Here is a 22,737-nt window from a genome sequence, read left to right on the forward strand (position 1 = left end):
TCAGCATCTAGATAATATGGGTTATCAGTTAGTTCCAGGAATTTAGAGTTTATGTTGGGAATAGGGAGGTGAGAGCAAGTCTTATCTCAACTTATCTTATCAGGAGGGTCTTCCCCATTGAAAGATACCACAGAAAGGCAAGACACTGATTGGAAAAATTAGGGACCCATTTTTACCCTTGGCAATACCTATGCAACAACTTTTGAAGTCAGTGAGACTTGTGCATGCCTGTCTTTTTTTAACTACTTTTGCTCATTAATATATTTACACATACAAATAGAACTATCATTTACAGAGTGCAAAAATGCATGATATTTAAGCATGAGTACATTTCAAAATTGAGATGCAATTGCAAATAGAGAGTTCATGCTAATTCCATCATGCAGTTTGAATGTTTTGAGATCAGACAGATGATATAGGTGTAGGCCTTAGAAAATTAAAACGTAGTTAAGGTCCGTAGGTATATAATAATACATAATTGTTAAAAAGGCACTCATACAGTTTTAAGCAAGTGGCAGACACCAGTGATGTGGTTGACTTAATGTACTGGCTCTACACACACACACACACACACACATACATCATTGGAAAGCTTATTATATCTACCTTAAGATGCAGTATGCCTACTTGGGGCAGTGATCAAGTAAGTGTGAGTATGATGAACTAACTTTTAAATCCTTCTGCTGAAACACTTTTGCAGATAGCCTGTCAGTGGAGCATTGACAGTGATCAAATAGCTTTAAATTTTTTAATTTTCAGTGTACTTATGTATCACGTGACACAGAGAGCAGTGCAGCATTGTGGTGTAGGAAGTTTTTATTATAGACTAATAATTTGACATTCTGCTTGCATAAAGACTATCTGGCTATTGTTGCAGGCTCATTAAATGTAGGTAATAGATTGGTTGGGGTAGACAAATAGCTTGAAATCAATTATCCTAAATGTCATACAAAAGGGAAAAGGGACATTTTTTAGGAGAGGTTAGTTGATAGGAATAAATGAGTCTTCATGAGGAATGGCTTTTTTTAATTTAAAGAGTTAAGCACTTGATAACAAGGAAGTGCAGAAGTATGGAGGGCAAATGAGACAAAAGGTCTTTCTTCATGTCCTCCTGAAAAGAGAAAATAAAGAAAGGACTTTTTGATCATTAGGCCTTTTTCATAAATACTATGTAAAGGAAAAAATAAAGTCTGTCCAGAGAGAACAGGGTTTTTAAGTGTGGACTGTATGGCTATGAAAGGGGAGATAGTAGGTGTGTCTCAAAGAACAGGGTTACTTAGGCTGCAGCTAAAACAAAGACCAAACTGAACTTCAGGGGTAAAGGGGAGGAATTTCAAGAATGTAAAAATGCAGAAGGAAACATTCAAATAAACGAAATCTCAATGCCGGGAATTCTGAATTTTTACTCTTCTCACTGAAGCACCTCCTATTGTTTTGCTCCACAGGGTCTTCCAGGTCCAATAGGGCCAATGGGTCCAGCAGGTCCTACTGGTGAAAAGGTAATAGGATTTTTATACAGAGCAGTTGACATTTGAATTCTCCTAATAAACCCACGTTATTTTCGTGTTTGCTGCTATTCTAATAAGTTATTTCGGAAATAACAACCTGTAAACTTTATTTAAAGGGTGAACCTGGTCCCCGAGGCTTAGTTGGCCCCCCAGGCTCCCGTGGAAATCCTGTGAGTAAACATCTCTGTCTTTTTCAGACCCAGTGTTACCAAATCTCATGATGGGGCTGGGGAGTGCCTGCACCCAGCAATACCCCAGCTGGGGAGTGCCTGCACCCAGCAATATTCAGGCACTCCCCTTCTCCTTGAGCCACACATTGTAAGGAATCCTCAGCTGTGTGCTTAAGGTAGCTTTACAGCCCCTTTGGTCCCATAATTTTGAAATCACATGGTTAATGAAACCAACATCTATTTTTATTCCAATCTAACGGAATGGAATAATAGATCACATAAAACATATACATTAGGCCAAATTCTGCTATCAATTACACAACAACAGAGAGCTGAATTTGGCCTACTGAGTTATTTAGTTACATGTGTCCCTCAACTGGATATTTTGTTTTAGAAGGATGTATTTCTAAAGGTATTCTACTTAGCCTTCTTAGTTACACCACATGACTCTTCTTAAAAACCCAGTTGTGCGATTATAGTTAATATAGCGTGTATGTCATTATAATTATAACAGGAAATTGTTTACATCCTTTCTTCTGCATTTCTGTATAGATTATACTCCATACAATAAGCTTTTTATGCCACCTGAAACATAACAATTCTTAATTTCTTCACCAGGGTTCCCGTGGTGAAAATGGCCCAACTGGTGCAGTTGGTTTTGCTGGTCCTCCGGTATGTGCTGTATGATTCTAATCCATTTCCTTTAATCATAAACTAAGTTTAAATGCTGCTTAATCACTTTTGTTTAATGGATTCTAAACCATTTGGAAATATTTCTGGAACAAAGTCAGATTTCTGTTTCAAAAAGAACTCTTCCTTTCCTCCTTCCCCCTCCGATTATTTCATGTAAAATAGTGAGCCAGTAAATACCCCAGACAATTTAAAATTATTTTGCTGACAAGATTATATCAGTGTTAACTAGATTACATATATATTTTAATATATGAAAATGGTTCCTTTGAGATTAAAAAAGGAATACCACAAAGTGTCATCCACTGAAAGGTAGCAGAGAGGTGCAGTGGAGTTTGTGATACATGAGGAAACTGACCAGGGTCTTCATGAAAATAATTGGGAGATCTGTGAGTGCAACAACCTTTCCCACAAGTCTGATGCTGGTTCCTAGTGAGTTTCAGGCACCTGGGAAATGGCCCCTTTCCTCCAAACAATGTATTGAACTTCCAGGAGAGAGAGGTAGGCATCTATTTCCCTTGGAAAAGAGGCAATAAAACAGGTAGTGAGAGTTTAATCCCTTAAACCTTTAGACATGTGCGACATGGAGGAGATTGAAGAGAAATCCTAAGGTTTTAAGAAAGGAGAGAAATATAAACAAGGTTAGACAACTATTTTATGGAATATGGTTAACTGACTCCACAGAATTTCATATAAAACACTTCTGACCCAGTAAAGTTAGTGGCAAACTATTATGATTTACTTTTGCTGTCCCATTGAGCTAAGGTACTAGTCTATGTGCTGGACTGATTTGTTCGCCTCTATTTTAATGCGGCAAAGGTTCCCATAGTGTATATTGACTATCAAATGGGAAAGGTTTGGTGTTCTCTAACCTGATCTGACTTTTTTATATTATTTTTCATAGGGCCCCGATGGTCAACCAGGTGTGAAAGGTGAACCTGGGGAACCTGGACAGAAAGGGGATGCTGGATCCCCAGGACCACAGGGCCTTTCTGGGTCTCCTGGCCCACCAGTAAGTAAAAAAGCAAGCTGAAGGGAAACAATGACCTGTGTCAGTTTCTCATTTTAAATGTCCTTTGCTGTTCATTATGGCCCATCTGTTTCTCATTTTTAGGGTCCTCATGGTGTTCCTGGTCTAAAAGGTGGTCGAGGTACTCAGGGTCCACCTGTAAGTACTTTGTTTTTCTGTAAATTAGTTGGATTAATGCAATAACACCATTTTATATTAGGGACATGCTTTTAATTTTGTTGGAAATACTTAAATCTTTCTTAATCTGAGTTGTATTGCATATTCAATAATTAGATCAGTTGTAGTTGATTGCTCAGTGAGCTGAGAACATTTCATGTAACCAGTGCCAGATTTCTTTCTAGTGCTTATATCAAAATGTATTTCTAGGGTGCTACAGGATTCCCTGGCTCTGCTGGAAGAGTTGGACCTCCCGGACCTACTGTAAGTCAATTTGAGACTTATTCTTATAGGTACATTTTATAAAATGGTAATTAGACACCTGAACAAATCAGAGAATCATAGACATTGGAACTTGTAAGGACCTACAGTATTCATGGCCTGATCTTGTGCCCATTGAAAGGAATAGCTTCCCTTGACGTCAGTGCATGCAGGATTAGTTGGTAAGTCAAACAAAGCCTTTTAATTGTGGGCATGATCCAATGCCTGTTGAAGTCACTGAAAGTCTTTCAGTTTATTTCAGTGAACATTGGGTCAGGCCCTCAGATAGTAAAGCTGTTCTTGGTTAAACTATTCACTTGCAGTTAAATTTAAAAAAACATCCCAGGTCATGCCCTGCTTCCTTCCCTATAATTCTTGGTGTTGAGGGAATTTTCTGTACAAGCAACGGGGCCTTTCTTGTGCCAGCTCATCAGTGAAATTGCTCACACAATCGATTTTTAAAAAATGACAGAGAAGGCAAAAAGTACATCCTATGTTTAAACTTTTCTCAGTGACACTGTGGTTAAAGAATTATGTGTAATTTCCCCATGTGGCTTGACAAATTAGGATCCGGCCCTTCTTGTGTGTATTAATTTGCTCAAGTTCATTTTGTGGTTGTCACATGCAGTGGAACAAGTGAAGTGATGTCAAAGCACATTTGTTAATATAACGTATGCTCTGTATAAACAGGAATGTACTTTGCCATCCTTTGAAGAAATGCGGGGGATCCATGCACACATACAGTATTTTATGTTATCCCTCAAACTTCCCATAACATGACTGCCATTCTGGGTTTTCTTCTTAAAGAGGGAAGTCCCAGGATTGATCTGATTCCTGTCATGTGTAAGTCACTTTGGGCTCTTTTGGGATGAAAGGCATAACATAAATGTAAGAAATTACTTTAAAAAAATGAGAACTGATCATGTTCAATGACATCAAAATAATTCACATCTATGGAAAGTGAGTGAAAAATGGATACAAAATGCTATCACTGGTGTGAGTGGAGAAATTTTGAATGAATATTTGTGTAATTTTGTGGCACTAATTGTCCAGCTCTAGGATGAATAATTCCTTCCTTAGAGGAGGGAATCCAGAATGGTGTGTAAGGCATGAAACTTGGAGATCATTTGCAAGTCTTGGGAGCTGATCACACATTATTAAAGAGGAAGCACTGTGTTAGCTGTTATATGATAACATTATGTTCACACGCTGGTCCTTCCTTTGTACTTACTTATTTTTAGTTAATCAGAACCCAGTCCTGATTTGATCAGAAATCTATTGTAATTGGGGGGTTTTAATGTTGCTAGGGAGCTCTGGGGCCTGCTGGGCCTATTGGTGACCCAGGAAAAGAAGGCCCTCCAGGTCTTCGTGGTGATCCAGGTGCACATGGTCGAGTGGGAGATCGAGGACCAGCTGGGCCAGCTGGTGGCCCTGGAGACAAAGGAGACTCAGGGGAAGATGGGCAACCTGTAAGTGCTTTTGCTTTTTAGCCACACAGCTTTTTAATGACACGTTTTGAAATGCCCTACCTTTGTACCTTCTTGAAACAAGAATAGAATCTACAAGTGCACAGCATATGTTCCATAAAGAATGTAGCTTTAAATGCACTTCAGCTTTCTATAGCATCTTCTGAGTTTCCACACTCTGCTTCATATCACCTTTTGCACCTTGCGTGCACACCCAATTCATATTTCAGATGTAAAAGGAACAACTCTTAGTGGGTCCCAGACATTCATTTTTATTCATGTTTTCTTTGAACTGGATTTTCCAATTGCATTTTAACTCCTTTGACCTTTGGAATTAATTTTACACATTGTCCAGTCTGGACACTGTAGGCCTGATGGCAAATATAACACATCACCAACCAGTTGTGCACATTGTCATAATATTGCTTCATGTAAAAAAGAGGTTTCTATGGTGATAACTCCTTCTAGATTAAGTTAAATTCTAGAGATTCTGCCTTATTATTATTGTTGTTATTGATTCTGAAAATGATGATAACCCTGTTGTATCCTTTGTCAATTTCAGGGTCCGGATGGCCCCCCAGGTCCAGCTGGAACTACTGGTCAGAGAGGTATTGTTGGTATGCCAGGTCAGCGAGGTGAGAGAGGCATGCCTGGCCTGCCTGGCCCTGGTGTGAGTAGCAGTGCAGTCAGTATTTCTGTCTGAAGTATTCTGCTTGCTTTTGTGATACTATGTGCCTTCTTCCTAACTCCTACACAGAAATAGGACAATATTAGAGGGTTCTAATTGTGTAAAGAATCAGTGGCATTGTGTCTACAGGTATGGTTAATAACTAAACCACACATACATAGCATGGAGAATAGAACCCACCAGACAAACACCTTGTCCATCTGAGCTAAAGGAGAATCTTTAGTTGTAGTGAGGCTTCTGGCCAAAACGTTCCAAATCAGGCACGTCTTACTAGGCAGCCGCACCTTTAGAAATCAGACCACTCACCTAGGTGCCTAAATAAGAACTCAAGTCTGAACATTTTGACTTTTGTCTTTTAGCCCAGATACTACAGGCTAACAAGGTTGAGCAGGCTGAATTTCTGCTAAACATATTGCAATGGGACCCATACCACATAATTAGTAACAATTGTCAATGAACTCTAGAACTTCCAAAAGTTCTGTTTTTTTCTTTGTAGGACTAATACATTTTGAAAGCTTGGTGAGGGAGAAAAAAGCATCTCCTTTAGTGCAGTGATTATTAAAGGGGGTGGCATTCAAGAGAAACTTGCTTATGCAGTTATACAAGCAGTTTACAACCTCAACTGGAGCTTGTCCCAAGGTTACTAATCAGAAGTTATGTTGGTCTGGAGATGGATTGTCTGACTCAATAAAGGTTCAAGCCAACAGCTGTGTTTAAGCTACTTTAAGATATGCTGGAGGCTGGTTAGGCTCCCAGTTGGTCCAACAATCCAGGGAGCATTAGTCCACCATGAAACTTGCATAACGTAACAAAGGATCTGGTCCTTTTAAAGCTCCAATCAGAAATGCTGACCTCAAACTCGAGAAAAGACTACTCCACTAGGTTAGTTGGTTAATTTTAAAAGCTCAATTAAATTGCTTAGTACTATACAACAAATCAAAAGGATATTCAAAATCTGTTAGAACACATTCTTCCATCCTGAAGTTTTGAAAGCTACAAATATTGGTAGTGCTTAAGACTGGATTCATAACCATAAAGTTTAAAAACTGGTGATCTTTTCTATTGAGTTCTCTTTGTTTCATTACATTAAATGGTTGATAAGGTGTTTCTTATCTTTTTAGGGTACACCAGGAAAACAGGGTTCAACAGGGCCACCAGGAGATAAAGGTCCCTCGGGGCCTATTGGCCAACCAGGTGCCAGTGGTCCAGTAGGTGAACCTGGTCCAGAAGTAAGTATTGTGGCCTAGCAACAGGCAAAAATAACAGACTTGCTGTAATTATGGGCTAGAGTCATAGAAGTTAGAGCTGGGAAAGATCTGCTAGTTTCTAGTCCATCTTTGGGCAAATGTAACATTGTTCCCTGCAACTCACACAGTCAACTAAGCATGGTCCTATTTTTACCTTTCATACTTCCAGGGCCCTGCTGGTAATGATGGTACTCCTGGACGAGATGGAGCTGTTGGAGAACGTGTAAGAATTCGTTATTAGTGTTAAGCCATTACTGTAAACCTCCAATCTTTTCTGGGTCTGTGGCAGATTCTTTCCCTTGCATGGCTCCTAGGGTTTCCCATACAGAGAGCTTGTGGTAAATCCACATTCCAATCCCAAACCAGGACTCTGATGGGCTGCAAGAGGACACAGATTTCAAAGCTGGGGAACCCTAGCTAAAACCGTCCTTCCTATGGGAGCTCACTCTTGAGAGCTGACAGCAAGAATATCCCAACTCATCATAATCATTGTACTAAACCATAGAGATAGAAAAGTCTATTGATGTAGTCCAGTCCCATTTTTTAAATACACAGTAAGTAACTTGTAATGATTTGTAGGGTGATCGTGGTGAACCTGGACCTGCCGGTTTACCAGGTGCGCAGGGTGGCCCAGGAACGCCAGGACCAGTTGGCCCTACAGGAGACGCAGGGCAAAGAGGTGAACCAGTAAGTAGGGACTTTATTTCAGATTTTTTTTACTAGTTTTATGTATGGCTGTATTATGATTTTGGACATATTCTATGAAAAGATGTGCTATAAAGGTATGCTGCATTGCTTCCTGTAACATGTCCATGCATTTCTATGCAGGGCTCTCGGGGTCCAGTGGGTCCACCTGGTCGTGCTGGAAAACGAGGCTTGCCTGTAAGTTCTGTGTGATTGCTTTACTGTTTCCCAAACCAAATTATTTTTACATTAAATGTTACCAAAAGGGCAAGAAAAGCTAGATTTAGAAGCCTGAATAATGACTTGAGCTTTAGAGAGCTGACTCCTAATGAATAGTGAACCTTTTCCGAGTTATATAATCCTTTTAGATTCTCCAACTGGTATGACAGTGCATTGTCTGTAAAACGTGACTGAACAGAGGTAACAAGAATCTTCTTTACTTGCATGATACAACAGAGAGTGGCCAAGCAGATGGTATTTGGACCTGAATTAGCTTAGGTCTAGGGCTTGTGTTTCACCAAATCAGGATTTAGATTCAGGTTAGAATTTTATGATGCTGAAATATCATGTGTTGTTGTCATGAGATTTTAGACTAAAATGGCAGAAATATTACAAAATCGGCTGTTCTTATGAAACAAACTTTATTAATATCATGAAATTTTGCTGCAGCTGAACTGGAGCTGAAGATATCTCTCTTCCAGTTTTTTGTTATAGGCAAAGTTGTGATAGGAGTTCAGGCTTGGAACCAAGATTCAAGCTCTCACCCCCGAAATCAAAGGGGGTTCGAGAATTCAGTTTTGACGTTTCTAATCAGAAGACACGGGTGAAGAAGGAAAAGCAAAGAATGCTTGACTTTTTCTAAAAGTTCACTCTGGTTTCAAGATGTAGATTGTTCAGTATCTAAAACTTACTGAAAATTATTATAAATTTCAAATGCTGTTCTTAGGCTAGCATGAGATTTAAACTGGAAAATGTAATATTAAAAGTGTAAGCCAAAGAAATATTTTGAGTGATTTTAACTCATTTTAAAAGTTTTAAAATTTCAAGATTTTGGAATTAAATAATTATGGAACAAACTCATTTGAGCATGTTGAGTTCAAATACTGTAGTCCTTACCCAGGCAAAAATCCCACTGACGTTTCAAATGTAAGTTTACCTTAATAAAGACTGCAGGAGCCTTTGGGTATGTAGCTAGCTGTCAGAAGTGAAGACACTTTCCTTCCTGATTCTGAAAAATCAGGCTTGTAGTTACAAACATATGGAGGTCATCTTTACTCATAACGTTTCAGTCCTCTCCATAACAATGCTTCCCACTATCAAGCATGGAATGAATATTGATATAAGTATATAATATTATATAATATATTCACTATTCTTAGTACCAGTATTTGTGAATGTATGAAATAGATAGGTAAACAGTAAGGACTAATTTTACTGTAAGCAACTCTATTTTATTTAGGTATGTGGCATTTTCTAATATGTAAACATGGCCTGCTGCTTTCTGCCTTTAGAAGTGAACAGTGTCAGCATTAGTGTCCAGAGAAAAGTAAGGTTTGTTCTTAGTTTAGAATCCTCTATTTGACTGTTTTTTGTATCTATAGGGTCCCCAAGGTCCTCGTGGTGACAAAGGTGACAATGGAGACCGAGGTGACAGGGGCCAGAAGGGTCATAGAGGTTTCACTGGTCTTCAAGGTCTTCCTGGTCCTCCTGTAAGTTGTTTTAGTTAGTTAGCAAGAAAAGAAAAGTATAACACATCTGTTAAGACTTTGATATTAAAAATGAACCAAAAGGGAAAATCTGCACAGTGTGTTACAATAAATATGATTTCCAGACAGCTGCTGTCTGTAGTTTCCAATATATACATTATACATTGCTAATATCAATGCAATAAACTGTCAAATTTACTTCTTGTTCCCCATCCATCAAGTAGATTTATGCAAATTATAACTTCATGTTAGTCAACCTGAGCAGTCTGCATGTTGCTGCTGCTGCTGCTGTAAGCATTGGTGTTAATATTAATGTTAGCATACCAAATACACTAGGGAGTGTACAAACATAAAGAAAAACATGGTTCTCTTCCCCAAAGAACGTACTATTTAAGAAGCAGTAAGTTTTGTACAGAACATAGAAATCTGTGTGGTTTCTGTTGATATTGGTAATTATAAATAATTTGTGATATTTGTTCCATGCACAGCCAATGCCACAGTATTTTTACTGCATTTGTTATCAATTCTGCTTTATCAAAATTATATAGCATGAACTAGTGGGCACCTGGCCCTGAATGTGTCAGAGACTCAACTCTTAGTGTCCTCGTGCAGAGGCTGAGTGCAATCATAGTTCTTGTGATTAGTGAAGCAAACCCAGCAAAGTGCTCAGCATCTCATAGTTAGATGTTGCACACCCTCAGCTCCCCAAAATATTCCAACCCGCTCTGCCTCCTCAACAAAATTCCTTCATCTTCTTTGTCTTCACGTGGTTCTGTTAGTTGCAGTCAGTGGTTCTTGTTCTTCATCTCCAAGCATTCCTAGTGAGCGTTTCTTCTAAGCTGACCCTTACCTTTCTTGTATCCTCCTTCAGCATCTCGAACAACCTTTTTCTGGGTCTTCCTCCTAGTCTTTGTCCTGTCATTACTAGGGGCTTATCTCCACTTAATGTGGATCGACATTGGGCAATCAATCAACCGGGTTCAATTTAGCGGGTCTAGTGAGGACCTGCTAAATCAACCACCGATTGCTATCCCGTTGACTCTGGTACTCCACCAGAACAAGAAGCATAAGATAAGTCAATGGGAGAGTTTCTCCCGTTGATCCAGCGTAGTGTAGACACTGCAATAAGTTGACCTCAGGCTACGTTATTCATGTAGCTGGAGTTGAGTAACTTAGGTTGACTTACCACATAGTGTAGACCTGCCCTAGATCTTGTACTTTCTGGCCAACATATCCCAGGTCTCATCATCTCAACTAACCTGTGGAGCAGAGAGCATAAACTACCCTGAAATTTAAAACTCTTCTAAAAGAACTTAAATACTACCGTGATTGATAATATATAAAACAAAAAGATTAGTTAGTTCAGGTAAAATAGATGTAAGTGGGCATTGAGAGTGCTCAGCATCTCATGGGCTCAGGCAAAGGGAATGAGTATAAGATTCTTGGATTGCCAGTGGCACTGGACACCAAAGAAAGGACAGATCCATGGATACTCCCATCCACCCACCCCCCCAGGGGTGCCTTGGCCCAGTGCTTGGGGAAGCACAGGAGCATATGCTGCGCTCTTTCAAATGGTGGTGTAGTAGCTGTGCTCCTGCAGGAATTGTGCCTTTCTCATTTTCATCATCTGTATTGTAGCCAGTGACTGAAGAACCACTATCCAGAAGTATGGGATGCTTGGTGAACCTTAAAAAAATGTTTAGATGCTCTTCGTGGCTGTTTTTAAATAAGCACGCAGAAGTTCAGATGCTTCTCAACAGCCTAGTTGAACTCTTTAAGGTCCAGGCATCATACTAGAAGCCTGATAAGAATAGTCTTTCTCATTAAACTTTGTTCATACGGGACTTGCAGTACTTTTTGATTTCAGCAGCAGGCTGGTATTTATGCCCTGGTCCTAGCCAAAGGCAAAAGTAAAACAAGCAGGCAAAATAACCAAACCAAAACTTCTTCCCAATTCAGAATCGCATCAGTTGGTTTTAGCTTTGGATAAAGATTCTGGCTAGTTCCTCTTTTCCTTTTATTGCTAATATTAATATTGGACAATACCGAACTAAGGATTTTCTGTGCATATAACCTCAGACATAATTTTGTGTATAGATTTGTACTAGTGTTAAAAACTTTACTTATCTTACTGATGACCATTGGTTTTGTGTCACCGTAGCAAAAGAGAATAATACATTGAGACTTAAAAGTGCACAGTGATTGAGAACTCAGAGGGAAATTGTTACATATGTTTCCTGGGCACATCCTGGTTCACTTTGGCAGTCATAGCTTTATAGGTTTACACAACATTTCTTTAAAGATAATGTGATGTTCAATTTAAAATATAATAAAAATATCATTTTTTCTGCTTAGGGTCCTGTTGGTGAACAAGGCAGTCCTGGGATTCCAGGTCCTTTTGGCCCTAGAGTGAGTACATTGTGTTATATATAAGAATATGGAAACAATCAAATTTCTGTTTACAGTTCACTGTTAGGCAGACGACGTTTATTGATCTTAGCCTAAAATAACTTAATGTAATGGTTATCTTATTCTCTTTCACTCAAATAAATTCTGTTGTTTAATAATTGATGTAGCAAAAGCTTTTACAGAAGTATACTGTGATCTGGAGGTCCCTTCCTGGGCACCTTTTTGCATCAGGCTATGGTATGACTGGTGTGCCTGCCTCAGTTTTCCCTTCAGAATCCCCAGTAACTCCATTCCAAGCTCTTTTGCGTCACTAACACTACTCCTTTGGGTCCATTTATTACCAAAACACAGTCCACATAAGCCATCACAAAAGTCCCAAACCACAGTCCATTTCTCAAACCTTGTGCAGGTAGTCCTTCACATCCCATATCCTGTTGCTATATCATATTGACATAGCACGTAGTACACTCCAGTGCCTTCTGCCATGCTTAGGCTCCTTGTTAGTCATCTTCTGTCTGGACAGCCACTGCACACCTCACAGCTGGAGCACAACTCCGCTCTTCCTAGCAAGAACCCCCACAACCTCCCTGCTTGGTGATCATCCTCACCAGGGGATCATCCCCACCAGGGGAGCACTCTTCCCCAGCGTCCAACCCTCCAACGTGGAGCCATCAGCAGATAAGCCCCTCAGCTGGTCCCCTGCCTTCAGTCATTTCTGGCCCTTGGTTCTGGCTCTCCATCTTAGAAGTCAACAGGCAACTCCTTCTGCTGTTCTCTTCAGCCCTCCTGCCTGGCTCTATGACATAAGGCTGGGAAAATTCAGAAGTACCAGTATATGGTAAACATAAGCTACCTTCTAAACTTCAGACAAAACTCAAGTTACTAGTTTTAAATTCATTACTTTTCAAAAATCATGGGATTGCTTCAGGAGGAGATATTATTTACATTTAATATAAAAGGCATTTTAGTGATTGGCTAATGTGATTGTTATTAAAACCCATCTTTAATTCTCTAATTTTATTCAGGGCCCTCCAGGTCCAGTTGGTCCTTCAGGCAAAGATGGAAATCCTGGACCACATGGGCCACTGGGGCCTCCTGGTGTAAGAGGAAGTCTAGGAGAAGCAGGTCCTGAAGTAAGTTCAATTTGGGGAGATAAGCTGCCTTCTGGTATTATGATGTTAAAACTCATAGGAGCACTCTATAAAATTGATCTTAGATTTATGAGTAATGGCTAATGACAGATCAGTGCTTCTTAACTACTTATAACTCCACAAATAATGTAGATGATAGGGTTTTAGCCATGACATTTGTGAACTGAAATATAACATGTTAGATGTTTCCATCAAAAGCTACTCTGGAAGTTAGAGAAAGAGAAGACGTGTTAGTTAAGTTAGTTAGTTCTCTAGAATACACTTTCCAGTGAGCTATCCTGTCTAGTTCTGAATGACTCCAGAGATGGGACTTTCACCACTTCCTTGGGGAGCCTGTTCTATGCCCTCATAAATCGTAGAGAATTTCTCCTGATATTGACTCTAATTGAGTGCTTGCTCATGTTGATTCCATTCTAGGTGTGTGAGCGCCCACGTGTGCGGCCATTGGAGATTTTTGCCTTAGCAGTATCTGTAGGACCAGTTGTGGCGCCGCCTTGCGTGTCGTGCTTATGTGTCGGTATATCAGGTGCCACCGGCCCTACACTCTCTCAGTTCCTTCTTACCGCACATGGTAGTTAGTCGGAGCACTTTTCCTTGCATAGCAAGGGCTAGTGGTTTCGTCTCTTGTGGCTTCGAGTCTTAGGGCCTTGTATATAGTTGTTTATAGTAGTTAGTGTTAAGTAGTTGTTAAGTGTAGTTAGGAATTAGAAGTTAGAGTTCCAGCGGGGACTTCACCCCAGGCGGGGCATGTCCCGGTCTTCGGGGTTTAAGCCCTGTGCAGACTATAACAGGCTTAAGCCTGTAAGTGACTCCCACAGCAGCTCAAGTGCTTGGGGGAATCACATGTGAAGGACAAGCATCGTATTTGTAAAAATTTTCAATCCAGGACTCAGAAAGAGCAGGATATTCGCTTGCAGGCTGTCCGGCACCAGGCAAGAAATGCCATGGGGCATCGGGCAAAGGACCCAGTTCGAGCCACTCTGCCGCTCTGGAGCCACCCCTTCCAAAAGGTTTGAGTATGTATATACCCACCCACCTCCGGGCTCGCTGGTTGTCTCTGCAGCCAATGAAAAGGACAAGCAGGGACACACTAGTTCAACCCCCAAAAATAAAGAGGCCAAAAGACTGGACCTTTTTGGGAGAAAATGTTATTCAACAGCCAGCCAGCCTGGTGAACCACCAGGTCTTCTTGGGTAGGTACAATTTTAACTTATGGGACTCCCTCCGTAAGTTCAGGGAGTCCCTCCCTCAGGGTCTAGCCAGGTGCTCTCTCCAAATGGTATGGCAGGAGGTGGACTTAGTGGCTAGGGTGGTCATGTCAGTGGTGGTCATGAGGCACAGCTCCTGGCTTCAGACCACCAGCCTGTCCCAAGAGATGCAGACCTCAGTCCAGGACCTCCCATTTGATGGGAATGGACTCTTTGCGGAGCAGACAGATGCGAGGCTGCATGGGTTAAAGGACACTCAGGCCACCCTTTGCTCACTGAGTATGCATACGTCACAGTCTGCATGGAAATAGTTTCAGCCACCCCCGCTGCCAAGGCATTGGCAGGCTTGTCAGGGGTCTGCAAAGAGAAGGGATAGAGACACAAGCTTTAGTCGTTGCTGCCCTTCCTCCTCCTGCTGACCCGCGCGGCCCAGCCCAGCGAAGCATCCCGGGGGGCCAGAAGTGCTCATTTTGAAGGTGCGTTTGGGAGCAACACCCCAGTCAATTCCCCAGATCCACCTTGTTCTTTCCTTGGCTGTCTTCATCCCTACCCAGTTGCGGGTAACCTTGGACCGCTGGTGATGGACATAGTATCTCAGGGCTATACCCTGCAATTTTCAGTGGCCCCGCCCTTCCCCCCACCCTCTTCCCTGTCCCTGTTCAGGGACCCTTCTCATGAGCAACTCCTTCTCCAAGAGGTCGAGAACCTCCTGCACCTGGGGCAGTGGAGGAGGTCCCTGGGGACTTGAAGGGAAAATGATTCTATTCCCACTACTTCTTAATCCTGAAAGCAAAAGAGGGCCTCAGATGCATTATGGACCTGCATCTCCTCAACAAGTCTTTCAGAAAGTTGAGGTTTTGCATGGTCTCCTGGCCTCCATCATCTCCTCCCTGGATCAGGGAGACTGGTACACCTCCCTTGACTTGAAGGACACTTATTTTCATATTTCCATATTCCAAGGTCACAGACGTTTCCTTCCTTTCATAGTCGGCAGACATCATTTTCAGTTCTCAGCACTGTCCTTTGGCCTCTCATCAGCCCCAAGGGTGTTACAAAACGTATGGGCCAGTGGCTGCTTACTTGAGATGTCGAGGGGTCCAGGTCTTCTCATATGTCGACGACTGGCTCATCAAGGGCAGGTCTCTGGAGCAAGTGCTGAGGAGCCTCAATCTGGTGCGTTCCACCTGCCGCAACGTGGGCCTGTTAATAATTGAGAAAAAATCCACCTTAATGCCTGTCCAGTGAATAGAGTTCACTGGGGCATTCTCGACTCCATGCGAGCCAGAGCCTTCCTTCCGGAAGCATGTTTTCAGGCCTTGTTGAACTGATCTCCTATGTAAAGAACCACCCGCTCACCATGGCTCACACCTGCCTGCGGCTGTTGGGCCACATGGCTATGTGTACATACGTGGTCAGCCATGCTCGGCTCCATCTCCAGCCTCTACAAGCGTGGCTGGCATCACTCTACATCCCCAACAGGCATGACCTAGACCGGGTAGTCAGGGTGCCAGACCACATCAGGTTGTCCCTGGATTGGTGATTGGACCCCAGGTCGGTGTTGGAGGGAGTCCCCTTCGCGATTCCATCACTGCCACTGATCCTGGTCTCTGATAATTCGGACATGGGCTGGGGATCCCTCCTGGGTGAGTTGAGCACCCAGGACCGCTGGTTGCAGGACGATCTGGCCCTCCACATCAATGTCAAGGAGCTCAGAGCAGTTCATCTGGCCTCCCAGGGGTTCTTGCCCCACCTGAAGGGCAAGGTGGGGCAGGTCCTGAAGAACAGTAACACTGCGATGTATTACATCAACAGGCAGAGCTGTGCTGGGTCTTCAACCCTTTGTCAAGAAGTGCTCCACCTTTGGGACTTCTGTGTACAGCATGCCATCCATCTGGTAGCTGTGCACCTGCCCAGGACCAGGGACATCTTGGCGGATCACCTCAGCAGGACTTTCTTGTCTTGCCACGAGTGGTCACGCCGTCCAGAGGCGGTCAGTACAATTTTCCAGAGGTGCGGGATTCCCCAGGTGGACCTGTTCACATCCAGGCAGAACAGGAAATGCCACGTATTTTGTTCAGTCTAGGGGATGGACACGGGTTCCCTGTCAGATGTATGTCTTGTCCCGTGGTCGGGAGCTCTGATGTATGCCTTCCCACCAGTGCCATTGATTCACAGAGTCCTAGTGAAAATTAAACAGGACAGGGCAAAGGTTATCCTAATAGCCCCTGCATGGCCTCCCCAGCACTGGTTCAGCACATTGCTGAGCCTTTCGGTAGCCATCCCGCTGCAGCTGCCCCTCTGGCCAGAGCTGCTGTGCCAGAACCACGGCAGCCTTTTGCACCCTAATCGGGTGGCGCTGCACTTGACGGCTTGGCTACTGCATGGCTGAAGGAGGATGAACGGAAATGCCCAGCCCGTGTTCAGTAGGTCTTGCTGGGTAGCAGGAAACTCTCCACCAGAGCGACTTACCTGGCCAAATGGAAAAGGTTCACATGCTGGGCCTCGGAACGGCATATTCGGCCTGAGCAGGCCCCACTGCAGGAGATCCTGGATTATCTGCTGTACCTCAACTCCAAGCTTTGTCCCTGTCATTGATCAAGGTCTACCTGGCCACTGTCTCAGTTTTCTATCTTCCGTTCCAAGGCAGATCGATCTTCACTCATGACATGATGGCACGGTTATTGAAAGGTCTGGAGCTTCTCTACCCATACATCTGGGATCCTCTTCCCCCCCCTCCTCGGACCTGAATCTCGTGCTGTCGAGGTTCATGAGTCCTCCCTTTGAACCTCTGGCTTCCAGCTCTTTCCTGCTTCTCTCCTGGAAGGTTTTGTTCCTGTTTGCAATAACGTTGGCCCACAGGGTGTCCAAGATCAGGGCACTTACTTCGGAGCTGCCCTATGTGGTCTTCTACAAGGATAAGGTCCAGCTGCAACTGCACCCAGCGTTTTTGCACAAGGTCGTTTCCCAGTTTCATACTGGCCAGGACATATACATACCCGTCTTCTTTCCGAAGCCTCATGCATCAGATGAGAAGTGCAGGGTACACACCCTGGATGTCAGAAGGGACTGGCCTTCTACATAGGTAGAACAAAGCCGTTCCGTAAGTCAACACAGTTGTTCATTGTGGTGGCAGACAGGATGAAAGGTTGCCCAGTGTCTGCTCAGAGGATTTCGTCCTGGGTCATGGCCTGCATCCGTTACTGCTATGAGCTGGTGAACTCAAAGGGAGGGCGCAAGTGTCGTCGGCAGCCTTCATGGCACAGGTACCACTGCAAGTGATCTGTAGGGCCACTATCTGGTCATCTGTCCACATGTTTGCGTCTCATTATGCGCTTACCCACCAAGCTCAAGATGATGCTGGCTTTGGCAGAGCAGTGCTGCAAGCTGCAAGACCGTGAACTCTGAACCCACCTCCATTGATACCGTGAACTCTGAGCCCACCTCTGCTTGTGAGTCACCTAGAATGGAATTGACGTGAGCAAGCACTTGAAGAAGAAAAAATGGTTACCTACCTTTCATAACTGTTGTTCTTCGAGATGTGTTGCTCCTGTCCATTCCATTACCCGCCCTCCTACCTCTCTGTTGGAGTTGCTGACAAGAAGGAATTGAGAGGGCATAGGGCCGGGGACACCTGATATAATGACGCCTGAGCATGGCACTCAAGGGGGCACCACAGCCGACCCTACGGATACCGCTACGGTAAAAGTCTCTAATGACCATGCACATAGGCGCACAAACCTAGAATGGAATGGACATGAGCAACACCTCTCAAAGAACAAGACTCATGAAAAGTAGGTAACTTTTTTTCCTGTTTTGAATTTCAGTCTGCTATGCCTAGCTATAGCCCCTTATTCCATCCTAAACAATTCCTCTTGTTGCTTGGAGTTCAGATACTACAAGTACTCGAGAGAATTACCTTTGTGCATCCTTGCTTATTGATCCGGCCCGGCATAGATATTTAAAGGCCAAGTTCTGCTCAGTTATGCAGGTTTAAATGTAGAATAATATAAGTGAACTGAATTACTCTAGATTTACATCAGTGTAACTAATAGCAGAATTTGGTCTTAATTCTTTCAAATGTTCCTTAGGAGGGTAGCAAATGTTGTATATGTATTTTTTAAAAAAAGCTTTAGGGTGATCCAGAGTTACAGACCTGATAAATTGGTTGAAATAATATACACCCAGAATAATATACTCTCATAGGATCTAACCAGAATGGTTTTGGCAAAAGAAAATATTGTCTCACTAATCTCTTGTAATTCTTTGAGTAGTAATGAAGTAGTGGATAAAGAAGAACTGCTTGATATAATGTATGAAGACTTCCCAATGACTTTAACAAGGTCTTGCACAAGAAGCTACTAAAGAAGCTGAATAATCCTCAAGTCAGAGGCAAATTATTGTTGTGGAATCAAGAACTGGCTAGGAGACAGAAAAGTAAAGAGGAGGATTAAATGGTAAACTTTTATTATGGCCAAAGGTTAACAGTGTGGGGTACCTCAAGGCTCCATAAAAGGTCCTGTGTTGTTCAATATATTTATCATAGTCTGGAAAGTGGGTGAGTAGAGACGTAAAATTTGGAAATGATACAAAGTTATCTAGGTCAGTTAGGACTAGAGCAGTGAGGAACTTCAGAGAGACGTAAGGAAGCTGTGTGAATGAACATGATGGCAAATGAAATCCAATGTTGATAAATGCAAAGTAATGTTAATTGGAGGGAAACATTTAAACTACTCAGGCACTTTATGGGCTTCTAGATTAACTGTTTCAGATCAAGAAAGGGACCAGGTTGCCATTATAGTCTGATAAATGAAAACTGTTCAGTATTGCAGCCGTGGTTAAAAAGCTAACACGATGTTAAATGCATAAGGAATGGGATGCTGAATAGTAACAAAAATATTATAATGCCTTTCTATAAATCAGTGGGGCAGCCTCACTAGAATTCTGTGCATGGTACTGGGCACCCCATCTCAAAAAGGATAGACTTAAGGGGGTTCAGAAAAGGGTGGCAATCAAAGGCCTAAAGAAACTCTTGTATGATGAGAGATTGAAAATATGGGGATTGTATACTTTGAAGAAAGATGAGTGAGAGGAGACATGATAAAATATCTTTAATGGTACAGGTAGATTGGGAACTGCTGTCTCATATCCAAGAATTCATGAACTGTCATGAACTGAATGCAGAGTTCAGAATTTTGAGTAGAGTTTTTATTATAGCTTAAATATAAAACAGATCAGATATGTAGTTGAGACCATAAGGTGGGATGTCTCAGACTGTCATTTCTAGTTTTACTTTCTCTCAATATTTACCTCAGTTACAAATTCACAATAACATATTAAGAAATACATTTCTTACCATAATTCCTAGACACAAAATGCACTAGATTGGTGGGCATGCTTCTTGTTGGACAATTGGAACAATTGGACTCTGGTTAATTACTATTAAAGGGAGTTTTAGAGCCAAATCTCGGTGTGCCTGTGGTGGTACCACACCATCAGATTTAGAATTAGAAGCCACAAAATTCAGATCCTAAAGCTCAAGGCTCTTTATATCAAGGTTTTGGTTTGACCCAATGTAGAGTGAATTTTTCATTGTTTAACACCAACAAAGGCCCATATTTAGTACAGTATCCCTATGTACATGCTAAAAAGCTTTCCTGAATTTCAGGCCAAAATGCTCAGAGCTTTACAAGACAAAGTTAGAGACATGTGTGAGCCTGAGATGTGTGAGCCTATCCTCTTATCTCTATCCTTAGAGGCATGAGTCAGCTGTGAAGTATTGCTCTGGAACTCTCCCTAAGTTTGAGGGTGACTGGAGCTGAGATTTTGGCTAGGCTTGTTTTTTTAGTATCTATACTGTCCCGTACCCCACTCTGTCTAATCAAAGGATCTTGATCTCTATTACTACTTTTACTTTTAGGGTCCTCCAGGTGATCCTGGACCCCCAGGTCCCCCAGGCCCCCCAGGTCACCTCACAGCTGCCATTGGTGACATTATGGGCCACTTTGATGAGAGTATGGCAGATCCACTGCCAGAATTCACTGAAGATGAAGCAGCCCCTGATGACAACAATAAAACTGATCCAGGAGTCCATGCCACACTGAAGTCACTGAGTAGCCAGATTGAAACCATGCGCAGCCCTGATGGCTCCAAGAAACACCCAGCACGCACTTGTGATGATCTAAAGCTCTGTCATCCATCCAAGAAAAGCGGTGTGTATAAAATACAACGTTTAATAATGCAATATCTGCATACACTGCATTGTATTGCCATTCTGTTCTTAGGATCTCTGGGAAAACATGCATGATATAGGTTGTTGTGGTAATAGCTGTAGTTCATACCTGGTCTTTTGAATTAAGGGGCTCAAAAACCTCTTGCAAAAATGTTGTTTATTCTTCAGTATTTTATTGCATAAGGCACTTGAATATTTCATTGGAGTGCCACCCCTGTAAATGTGGTCACACTGGAACACCACTTCTGTATGTATGATCACAGTGATAAGCTGGTACATTGCATGTTTGAGGCAATAATAATTAAGCATTGAAGGCTAAATGCTGCCCTGGGATGCATAATACATTCAGTTGCCAGAATAACATGGGTGTGCTTTACCCAGTATGATTTTGTATACCGCATTGTTCTTTGAATCGTGTGTTGGAATTACTCTAAGTTACACTGGCTCCCAGCACCCATAAGAATTTTCTGGCAGCTAAGGATCAGCTAGGGAGAGGGCGACCCCAGCCTTTCCCTTTTTCCTGCAGCTGTGCCCCCTGTGCCAGGCTTGTCTGCTTTGTTCCATCAGAGTATTGCCAATGGGCTTTTTAATGGGCTTAAGCAGGGCTTAGTTTGTGCCAGGACTTGCCAGGGCTGAGCCCCGGCACCTCTAGGCTTGACATTTTATAGCCCCGGCACCTCTGGGCTCGCTGTGTCAGTTATGAAAGTAAAAAAAAAATTGCTTGAGCCCCGGCATCTCTTTCATTACAAATTAAGAACTGGGCTTAAGCAAAATTCCGGCTCTAACTACCCCTAGTTTTAAAGTGCTTAAAATATGGATCCAACTATTGTGCTTGAACTTATCTCTGGAGTGTACATTAAAACAAGTAGAGGGTTGTTACATCATGCCCAATATAGTTACACAAGTTGTTTTTTGATAAGCTAAATTGGTTAGCCATTGAGGCATCAAAATAAAAGACATTAGGTAAATGTTGAGCTTGGGTTTTGTAATATCTAGAGAGAGTCCTAATTATAACTCCCTAATTAATTCAGGAATTTTACGAATATAGCAGAGATTACATTTTTTGTGTTTTGCAGGAGAATATTGGATTGACCCTAACCAAGGTTGTGTTGAAGATGCTCTAAAAGTCTACTGCAATATGGAAACTGGAGAGACTTGTATTTCTGCAAACCCATCTAGCATACCACGCAAAACGTGGTGGACTAGTAGATCACCGGACCTCAAGCCTGTATGGTATGGCCTTGATATGAACAGGGGATCACAGGTAACTAAATATATTTAAATGGGATAAAAAAGGAGCTATAAAATTTTTAAACATTGATTTTTTTTAAAATTTAAGTAAGATATTTTTATTTAAATTAAATACAGATTTGTTTTTAAAAATAAAGCCATTTAAAATTAAATTTGAAATTGACAGCCTGTGCTAAAGCCTAAACTTCATATAATCTATTAAAATAATGGTAAGTAGTATATATTTGCTGCCAAGTTTTAAAGGAAATCAAACCAATGAACTGGTGGAAGTCGCTGACTAAGCACCTGGAACCATAGTTTGTTGAAGCACTAAACCAGCTTTTGACAACAGTAGCATGTCTGTAGATGCAGAGAGAATATTTTCTTCATTAAAGTTTATTCAACTATATCAGTTTAATGACTAATTCATTCAAAGTTAGGAAAAGGATTGGGAGTGGAAAAAGCAGGAAAACTTGTTTTCCTCTTCCAATATATGAATTAAAAACTAGGTATGAAAAGATGAGATCTAATAGTTTCAAATCTTCTTAGGACATAGTAATCAGAAACAATCAGTTTAATTCACTAACTATAGATACTTCCTTTGGTTAATAAATCAGTTAGTTTTCAATACAAAACATGTTTTGATTAACTTTTTGATAAACTTTTTTCTTATATAGGCAGCACATTTAAGACAGTTTTATTTAATAAAATGAAATACAATTTTGTTTTTGTACATTTTAATTGAATTTGTATTTCCATCCAAATAGAGCTTGATATAAATCACACGTGAAAAACCAGTCAACTAGTAATTAAATGCATCATTCACCATTTTCTAACATAATAAAAATGTAAAAATTAAGAATATGAATAAATGTAAGTTAAGTTACATACTTGCTTAAATAAA

At 41.7% G+C, this 22,737-nt stretch overlaps 1 protein-coding gene across 5 annotated transcripts in view; it reads left to right on the forward strand.

Moving 5' to 3' along the window:
• COL5A2 (collagen type V alpha 2 chain) overlaps window positions 1-22,737 on the forward strand; it is a 186,685-nt gene that overhangs the window by 157,727 nt on the left and 6,221 nt on the right. For all 5 annotated transcript variants that reach the window (XM_039495576.1, XM_039495573.1, XM_039495574.1 and 2 more), the window contains exons 36-52: window positions 1,446-1,499; window positions 1,625-1,678; window positions 2,297-2,350; window positions 3,273-3,380; window positions 3,483-3,536; window positions 3,765-3,818; window positions 5,123-5,284; window positions 5,844-5,951; window positions 7,091-7,198; window positions 7,386-7,439; window positions 7,796-7,903; window positions 8,045-8,098; window positions 9,502-9,609; window positions 11,962-12,015; window positions 13,041-13,148; window positions 20,292-20,583; window positions 21,680-21,867. In XM_039495576.1, coding sequence (XP_039351510.1) covers window positions 1,446-1,499; window positions 1,625-1,678; window positions 2,297-2,350; window positions 3,273-3,380; window positions 3,483-3,536; window positions 3,765-3,818; window positions 5,123-5,284; window positions 5,844-5,951; window positions 7,091-7,198; window positions 7,386-7,439; window positions 7,796-7,903; window positions 8,045-8,098; window positions 9,502-9,609; window positions 11,962-12,015; window positions 13,041-13,148; window positions 20,292-20,583; window positions 21,680-21,867 — 1,722 coding nt within the window. The remainder of the gene's footprint in view (window positions 1-1,445; window positions 1,500-1,624; window positions 1,679-2,296; window positions 2,351-3,272; window positions 3,381-3,482; window positions 3,537-3,764; window positions 3,819-5,122; window positions 5,285-5,843; window positions 5,952-7,090; window positions 7,199-7,385; window positions 7,440-7,795; window positions 7,904-8,044; window positions 8,099-9,501; window positions 9,610-11,961; window positions 12,016-13,040; window positions 13,149-20,291; window positions 20,584-21,679; window positions 21,868-22,737) is intronic.

The sequence above is a fragment of the Mauremys reevesii genome, linkage group 11, assembly GCF_016161935.1.
Source record: "Mauremys reevesii isolate NIE-2019 linkage group 11, ASM1616193v1, whole genome shotgun sequence".
Lineage (NCBI taxonomy): Eukaryota > Metazoa > Chordata > Testudines > Geoemydidae > Mauremys > Mauremys reevesii.